Source organism: Paroedura picta, chromosome 5, assembly GCF_049243985.1.
Source record: "Paroedura picta isolate Pp20150507F chromosome 5, Ppicta_v3.0, whole genome shotgun sequence".
Taxonomy (NCBI): domain Eukaryota; kingdom Metazoa; phylum Chordata; class Lepidosauria; order Squamata; family Gekkonidae; genus Paroedura; species Paroedura picta.
Genome location: NC_135373.1, coordinates 52702105 through 52710946, shown reverse-complemented (window position 1 = coordinate 52710946; position 8842 = coordinate 52702105). Strand labels below are relative to the sequence as shown.

General features: G+C 45.3%; 1 protein-coding gene across 2 annotated transcripts; it reads left to right on the top strand.

Annotated features, from left to right (window-relative positions):
* Nucleotides 1-730: 730 nt before the first annotated feature.
* On the top strand, nt 731-8563 carry UCMA (upper zone of growth plate and cartilage matrix associated). 2 transcript variants are annotated; one of them, XM_077340922.1, is made up of 5 exons: nt 731-1043; nt 1499-1567; nt 1712-1807; nt 4607-4705; nt 8099-8563. In XM_077340922.1, exons 1-5 carry the CDS (start codon nt 986-988, stop codon nt 8194-8196), a joined length of 420 nt encoding a protein of 139 aa, XP_077197037.1. In that variant the 5' UTR covers nt 731-985; the 3' UTR covers nt 8197-8563. The 2 variants fall into 2 exon arrangements, with proteins under 2 accessions (XP_077197037.1, XP_077197038.1); XM_077340923.1 differs by lacking the exon at nt 731-1043 and adding an exon at nt 1108-1271.
* Nucleotides 8564-8842: the final 279 nt, after the last annotated feature.

Here is an 8842-nt window from a genome sequence, read left to right as displayed (position 1 = left end):
CTTGGCGGTAGTCTAAAGTGTATATAAGAATAATGTATATGAGTATCTTACTGTTTGGTGTTCTGATTGGAGCTGGTGTTAATAAAGAGTGGCTTTTCTGAAGAAACTGCACCTGTGTTTTGCCAAACCCACAGACTTATTATTGATTAAAAGAGTAAATAAATGTTTATTTAGGAAATACCATACTTGATGGTGCAGAGAACAGATAAAGATAGGTTCCTAACAAAATGTCTAGCTGAGAGACCGACAGACAGGCAAACACTGTGGGACTTCCAAGAAGAATGTGGAAATTGTCCCTAAGAGTCGCAATTCTTGAGACAAGGAATGACACTTAACAGGAGAGATGGTTCTGACCTCATTATCCTAATTACCTTCTTGCCACTCCCCTGCAGGGTATTTGTCTCTTCTTCATTCTCCAGATATTGCCTATTCCAACAGCCCAAAAAGTTGCCAGCCTTCTGCTGTGATCTAGAACGCTGTTTGGATACTTGTCTTTAGCAATGATTTGAAGAACTTGATCAGAAACCTACATTGTCTCCATTCAAGCAATAAATGCTGCTCTAGTCCTCACTATCCTTTTACCTCACAAGGATGGTTTCAGGTAGTTTCCTGATGAAATTCCCAGTGCCTCCTTAATTTCTTGCCAGCAGCAAGACTCAACACCCAAATATCCCTGCATTGCCTAGCTGTTCATCACTCCTTCGTTTCAGAATGTGAAGAACATGATGCACTGACTTCTGCCCGTGTTGATGTTTCCATGAGCCTTTCAAGCTGTCTAGGACATGGGGCACGGAGCTGCCAAGTCCAGATGCACTCAAGGCCCCTCCTCTCACCTTCCCACCCCTGAAGGGTGAGATCCATTCCCTTCCCTTCTCTCTGCTTCATTTCCTTGAAGGAAGACAGGACAGTTTTTGTGTTTGTTTGCAAGCCCCTCTCTAAAGGTCATTGTGACACTCATTTTTGTGTCAGTGGGAACCCAGCACAGATGGATTGGAAGCAAGTGCTTTTTCTTTCTTGCCTCACGGCTTTCGTGCTCCTGACTGGTATGTACAACAATTTGTAAGAATCCCCTTCCAAAGGAGGATTTCAGGTTTGGCAAAATCGATCCTATGTCTGGGGGGCAAAAGCTGGCAACATTTGCCAGTCTAATAGAAAGGGAGAAACTCAGGCAGGTTTCCAATCCAATCCAGCGACCAATTGCCACTGCTAAAGGATTTCGTTGAAGCCTTGAGTTTGGTCAGCAATGCCGCTCTTTACATCACACGCAAAATGTGAGTTAAACAATTTATTTCAGGAAACAGAAATATAGAACTCTTAAGAAGATACTATATTTCCTTCTGCCATTAGAGGCACATTGAAAAGCATTAGTACCTTAGACAGGTTGGAATGAAAGTTGGCAGGTGGTTTAAAAAAACAACCATCAGCAAGTTCAGATTCTTATCGGGGATCCTGTCTTTCACTGGGAATTCAGACCTGGGTCTGTTTTTGTCTTGTCTAGTCCTTGAAGGAGGCACTACCGTGGCCGTGAGTTCCCAGAAAGCAGCCACTGGAGAATCAAGCAAGGAAAGTAAGTGGGCAGATGTAATATCATCAATTATGGAACGGAGAAGGAAGATCAGAAGCAAGGCATAGACAATTCCTTTTCAAGTGTTATCTGTCTCCCCCTCCCAGTTTCTCACCAGAGATCAGACACTTCTTTCCCTTCTTCTAGGTCTGAAAAAGAGAGTCTTCATGAAGGAATCAGATGCCTCTAATTTTTTCAAGAAGAGAGGCAAAAGAGCCACGAAATCCAGGGACGAGCTCAATGGTGAGATTGTTCGGAAGGAGTTTGTGGAATGCTGGGATTTATGTAATGCGCTTTTCAACTCTGGCACTCTCTTATATTTTCTGCCACTCTCTAGAAAGCATTATTAACTCACCAGACTTGATAGGATTGGATTCAAATACACTGCTCTTTTTTTTCTTTGATGTTAAGGAGCACATGAATGAATAGTTCAAAACTCACTTATGCAGTAGAGTGAAGACTGCTTATTTTTCTAGGGCCAGGACTGAATGCATGTTATGACTTCATTCTATAATTCTGAAAGCATGATGCAGGGGGGGGAGGACATTAGAAAGCTTACCAAAACAGTATTCATGCTGTTCTTTGAGCAAATAATTTTTCTTTTAATTTTTGATATGTGTGTTTACGTGTAACTTTTCTAAATGACTTAAGATGGTGCGTGTGGAATGAAACTCGCATCACCTGCCAACTGTTTTTAAGAGCTGGCACAATCTCTCAGTTGGTTAAAGCCTTCAGTGGTATAGAGAGAGTGCTTAGGAGGCTGTTGTGGGAGGTGCAGGAAAGGACGGTGAAGCAAATATAGCTGCTTACAGGATAGAGACTTCTGCTATCTTGGTTAGTGTGCTGATGAAGGTAGCTAAATGCCCAGCCTCTTTGGGCTTTGACAGTGCAGTCCTAAGGACCCTTCCCTGGGGGGAAAGTCCAACTAATAGATCTGCTTAGGAGTGTTCTGCTGATGATAATTTTCAAAGCTTAATTGGCAGAAATACAGTAAAGAGTGCTCAGAAAAATAAGCTCCTGACTCCATCAAAAACCTTGCCCTGGTGCTTATGGATGGGAGGGAAAACTATGGTTGCCAGCTCAGAGCGGGGGGAAACCTGGAGACTGTGGGGGAAAGAGCCTGTAGAGCAGGGGTAGTCAACCTGTGGTCCTCCAGATGTCCATGGACTACAATTCCCATGAGCCCCTGCCAGCATTTGCTGGCAGGGGCTCATGGGAATTGTAGTCCATGGACATCTGGAGGACCACAGGTTGACTACCCCTGTTGTAGAGGACAGTGGTTCGGGAGGGGAGGGACTTCAATAGAGTATAATGCCATGCAGACCACCTTCTAGGGAGCCACTTTCCCCAGGGGAACAATTCTCTGTGGCCTGGAGATGAGCTGGAATTCTGAGGGTGGTATCCTTAAAAACTAGTCTACAAAATGTTCGCTGGATGCAACCCCCCAAACCTGCTACATCGATTATAAAGGTGTGGGAGCCCCTTGTAAAATGTAATGGGTAATGTTATTGAATTATTGGGTTAACTTCAGCTCTTTGAAATCCAATCCAGCTGGACAATACCTGGGAATCTGGAATATTAAGCCAAAACTAAAACCCATCCAAAGTAGTCCAGTTTTAAAGTGACCCTTCTCATTTTGCTTTCTCTTGGCTTGAAATGCCACTCTTGATTCAGTGCAGGATCTATAATTGGCCAAATAAGAGAGTGAACTATGAACATAGTGCTTCTGAGTGCTTTTGAGGTGAAATGGCGAACGGGTTCCTTGCCTACTCTTCAGGCAAAAGCTCTCAGGAGTCATTGCCTAAGAGCTTGAATCCCAGCGGGAATTTGGTCCTTCTTTTCTGGACGTCTCCAAAAGGTGAAGGGTGTCCTACAGGACAGATACATCTTGCAAAACCTAGAATAGGTTTTCGTTCATGAAGGATATTCAAGGTTTGACATTGGATTGACCCTCACAAATACTGGTGGCCAGTTTGGTTGGCATTACAAGTGGGCATTGCCCAGCATCAACCCAAAGGCAAACTGCTGCATTTGGTACAAACAGAACTTTCCCGGTGATCTTCAAGGGCAGCCCTGTGTAACACTTGTTGTCAACTTGGTATGGTGGCAAAGAGTGGTCAGAATTTTGTTGAGGAGCCAGCTTGGTGTAATGGGGAAGAGAGACAGCTTCTAATTCCGTTCCTCCACATACAGCCAACTGGGCAGCCTTGGGCTATTGTTCTCACAGAGAAGTCCTGACACAGCTCTCTCAGCCTCCCCCACCTCCCAGGGTGTCTGTTGTAGGGAGAGGAATGGGAAGGCGACTGTAAGCCACTTTGTGACTCCATTTGGTAGAGAAAAGCGGCATATAAGAACCAACTCTTCTTCTTCAATAGTCCAATTCAGAAGCATGGAACAGCATTCCAAGGTTCAACTGTAAACAGTTCTGCAAACTTCAGAGACCCTACAAAAAACAAACAAACATTGTGTGTGCACACATGCGCACAGACAAGAGACTTACCTTCCTTCCAAAGAACCAATGGTGGCAGAGTGCAAGAGTCAGTCTGGGCCCAGGCCAGCTCCCAGATATCTCAGCTGGTGCAGCTGGGCCCAGAGGTGGCAGTGGAAACACAGAGACATGCTGGGCTTGGTGCTGGGGAGATGGGATTCTATGTTCATAGTTCACTCTCTTATTTGGCCAATTACAGATCCTGCACTCAATCAAGAGAGGCATTTCAAGCCAAGAGAAAGCAAAATGAGAAGGGTCACTTTAAAACTGGACTACTTTGGATGGGTTTTAGTTTTGGCTTAATATTCCAGATTCCCAGGTATTGTCCAGCTGGATTGGATTTCAAAGAGCTGAAGTTAACCCACTAATTCAATAACAGTACCCATGATTTCCTGAAATACTGTGGTGCTTTAACATGCGCTTGGGAATGCCCAAGCAAAATCTGAGGATGTAAAATGATTTATATTGAAATTATTCAGTGTAAAAACCAAGCAGCTTTTACTTCCTCTTCACACCCTTCCCCAACCCAACTCTATGCTTGTTTTTTAATGCAGCGGAGACCCGTCAGATGTTGGCTGCTGATGAACAGAGAAGGGAATACTATGAGGAGCAGAGGAATGAGTTTGAGAACTTTGTTGAGGAAGAACGTGATGGTAAGAGCATGAGATGAGAAAATATGGCCCAAAGCAGGCACTTCTTATGTGGTACAAAACCTAGGATGCTCTCTAGAGCAGAGGTCCCCAACCTTTTTATCACCGGGGACCACTCAACGCCTTTTACTGAGGCCCGGTGGGGGGGGTAGTTTACTCCTCTACTCTCAACCACTGCCCTAACGCTCTCTGATCGCTATGGTAATGTTTAAACATCCCTTCAAAATAAGATACAGACACGCCACAACAATGAACATAAGGAACATTTTATTTTCTTGGAAATTTTAACTCATGACAATGACAAATCAATGGGAACCCTGAGCTTGTTTCTCTGCAACGAGATAGTCCCATCTGGGAGTGATGGGAGACAATGACACCCGAAGTGTGTTGCAAAGGGCCGGGGGGGGGGGAGAGAAGGTGTCCTTCGGGGCCCACTTCCAATTAGTCGAAGGACCACATGTGGTCTGCGGCCCACAGGTTGGGGATCGCTACTCTAGAGCATGCATGTAGACTAGGTGGCACATGCTCCAATATCATAGGAGTTGGCACAGGAGAATGGAGAAAGTACAAGGTTAGGTGGCGCCAGCTCTCTTCAGGAATTGCCTCATGGCTTAAATCCTGGGTTGACAGAATAGCTGTTGTGCAAAGCTAGCCACTGCAAGAAAGGAATCTTTCTTTGCTCTCTGGTACTGCTGGAAAAGTCTCCATTTCATGAGATTTTATTGACAGTTTTCAAGACAATGGCTCTCAACACACAAGTCACTTGATATTGCTAGGGCACACAAGGTCCTTCACGTCTAAGGTTTCCAGTTGTGCTGACTTTGTTGAGACAATTTAAAAGAATACAGTTCTGTACTGAGTTAAAATGACAAGCTTTAAATTTCTGCGCAAGAGAGAAGCAGATTGCAGCTGAAACAGACTCTAAAAGTAAAAAGTACTGTAGCCAAGATTGTATGCTTGCTGCTCAGGAATTGTTAAGACTCGTACTCAGCTGTGTACAGCCAGTGACTAAAATCTTGTGCCAAGAACTTTGATACTCTGTAAAGGGGCAGCCGCCATTTTGTTGAGCAGGCTATTGTGCAGGCTCTGGTTCAACCTTAACTTTCCCATCAAAGCAAATAATCAACCCCTCCTTCTACCAGTTTCCAAAAGCAAGATGACTGCCATGAGCTGCGCTAGCAGGGACCAGTACTCCATAGTAGCAAGTCTTAAAAGTGATTGTACTTCTTATTTAACCCTTAAGGCTGTAATCCTCTGTCGAATCAGATGAAAGCTTAGACAAGGCCATGGCCGAGAAAGCCTGCAATGGGGACAGGGGCTGTCTTCAAGCCCTGCAGGACAGGGCCCCTGACAAGAGCAAAGCCAGCATCTCTTGCATAGCGACATGTCAGGGCTGCTGCCTGTGAAGCATGTATCCCTTTGTGGAATGACTCAAACTTGGGCCCTTTCCTGTTCTTCGGGAAATGTAGTCATGGAATGCCTTTGAATTCCTTCCCAAATTGGTATGAACACTTGCCTTCTGTATTAGTCTGTGTCTGTGCCCACAAGCAAAAGTGCTTCTTCTTATACATATTTGACTCCTACCCACGTTCAACGGGATAACCACATCATTTCCCACCACAACCAAGCAGTTAGCACTAAGGAAGGAGTAATAGCTCTAGAGGTCTCACCACTGCCCAGACAGAATATTGGTACTGAGGTGGTCTGAAAGTGAGCATTAGCATAGCTGTTTTTCTTCTTCAGAAGACACTCTAGTCAAGGTTTGTTGGTTTCTTTTTGTGGGGGGGGGGGATTAAAAATGGCAACCAATATTTCTAAAGCTAGGAGCACAACTGGATACAATGACCCTACCCTTAAAGAAAAACTAGTTTCAAAGCCTAAGAATGGGCCTTGGAAGGGTCCCTGCCCCTGCCCCTCAGCCAGGCAGCTTAAGGTGGCTTTGGTCTGCAGCTCCCAATCAGATCAAGTGGGGCGTTAGCGGGCCTGGGACAGAGCTGCTTAACAGGCAGTCAGCAGGCCAGGAGGCCGTCGTTAGCAGGCCCTGCTTAGCAGGCCAAGAGGCCCTGGTTAGCAGGCCAAGAGGCCCTGGTTAGCAGGCCCAGCCTAGCAGGCCAAGAGGCCCTGGTTAGCAGGCCCTCCACCTTGACCCTTTGCTCAGGGCCCTCTCCCCTTACCTGCTGCTGGCTCCAGGCACTGAGACGCGTCTGAGAGCAAAGAGGCTAGAGTCCAGGGATGGATGGTGGGAGCTGCAGGGGCAGGGCCAATCAGGGTGCAGCCATATTTGCTGGCTGCACCCTGATTGGCCCTATTCCAACTTGAACAGCTGGACATGTTCCACCCCCCAGGCTGTTTCACAAATATATAGAGGAACCATAGATAAGGATATTCAGGGAGGCCCAAGTGAGTTTCCTTTCCTCTGCAGTGTGGCGGGAGGCAACACACACCACATCTTTTGTGTTGGCAGCCTTATACACAAAGCCAGTAAACTGGCAATGTGGCAAATCCAGACTGCTCTGTCTGCTGCGCTCTAGCCTAGAGACAACCATTGCGCAAAATGGGCAGAGCAGAAATATTCAGACAGGTATTTTTAGAATGGAATTCGAACAGTGTTTGGGTAGAACAGTCCAGGAGGATATCTTCTCGTCTGTAGTCTGCTGCAATTATTTATCTACGTATCAGCTAACAATGTAAGCACCATCCTGCTTTTACTGCCTCATTTAATACCTTGCAATCCCACAGTCTGTGTTGCTCATGAAATACCATGCATTAGGCAGTTTGCTATTCTCATTGTTGCCTGTGTGTTCATTGACTTTTGTGCTCTTAGGCCCACTGCATTGTTTGGTGGATGTCTTATGTTGTATTTCCCCCTCTTCTACTCTGAAATCTACCTTGTGTCTAAGGGAGAATGGTGGACTATAGATAAGTTAAATAAAAAATTGTTAGCCCTTCTGTACTGAAATGGAGGCCTCTGACATAGTATTAAGTGTCTGGAACAGATGATGCCCATATCTGTAATTATGCAATGGAAATGAAGGCATGATGAGGCCCCCTCATTGTTCAGCCAAGGTCCTTGGGCATGTGGACACCAGCAAGCCAAGAGGTCAGACTATCCTGGGAATTCCTTCTTCTATGGGACCGTACTATGAGAATTTCAAGAGTTCAGTGGCTCAGACCTGACCCCATTTAAGGCTTGCTGTTTGGTTTAACTTCTTGATCAGGTGCTCAGTGTACCACACCTGGTCCCATTGGTGTTACTCCAAGCTTGGCATTACCAAACAATCTTTCAGATACCATTCCTTGTCCATATTTCCCACCCCATTTGTACCCTTGATATAGGACCAATCACTGTAAGTAAAGGTGTATCTAAAAACCGTCTCCCCTTTTCTCCTCCTACAGAGCAGGACGAGAGAAGCAGAGAACAAATTGAGCAGTGGCGTGAATATCACTACGATGGCCTCTACCCCCCGTATTTGTATAATCGCCACATTGTCTAAAGTTAGCGGGTGGGATGGACTGCACACAGCAAGAACTGAAATTGTGGGGCCCCCATGCACTTGGCAGGGCCATTGATAAGGCAGCCTCACTCACGCCATAGTGCCATGACTGATCCTCGCTCTGTTGAACCTACTGGCACAGACTGCGCTTCTCAGCTGCTTTGCTTCGTATTTTGAGGTGCCTGCAAGTAGAAGAATCTGGACCCTGACACATATGGCAAAGCAGAAAGGATCAGACCCGTGTATATTATCTGCGCAACCCCATTTAGAGCAAGCTTTTGTCTAAAATGATCACTACATTTAGAGGGGTAACAAAGCTGGCCTGTGCTTTATTTAAGAAATAAGGGGCAAAGAATATTGTCTTAATGTTGCATTGGTTCAATAAAGATATTTTAGCCTACTGCAATATCTCTAATTACTTCCTATTGTCATGTATTTGTAAATGACTTATTCTGTATAGTAACAACTCTTTACATCCAATACATGGCTGACAGAACTCAAAATCAGTACAAGCTTTCCCGATGTATACAGTTATGAATTACCAGGTTCCCCTGGAGCCATGGCAGGAGCAAAGCACATCACTGGGTTTCCAGAAAGTTAAATCCCACTCTTATAGGATATATCTTGCCATTTCGATTTTGTTCTC

Coding starts and splice junctions, on each gene's coding strand:
- UCMA (XM_077340922.1), top strand. CDS start 986: ATGGATTGGAAGCAAGTGCTTTTTCTTTCTTGCCTCACGGCTTTCGTG. Junction 1,044..1,498: donor GGCTTTCGTGCTCCTGACTG/GTATGTACAACA, acceptor TGTCTTGTCTAG/TCCTTGAAGGAGGCACTACC. Junction 1,808..4,606: donor ATCCAGGGACGAGCTCAATG/GTGAGATTGTTC, acceptor TTTTTAATGCAG/CGGAGACCCGTCAGATGTTG.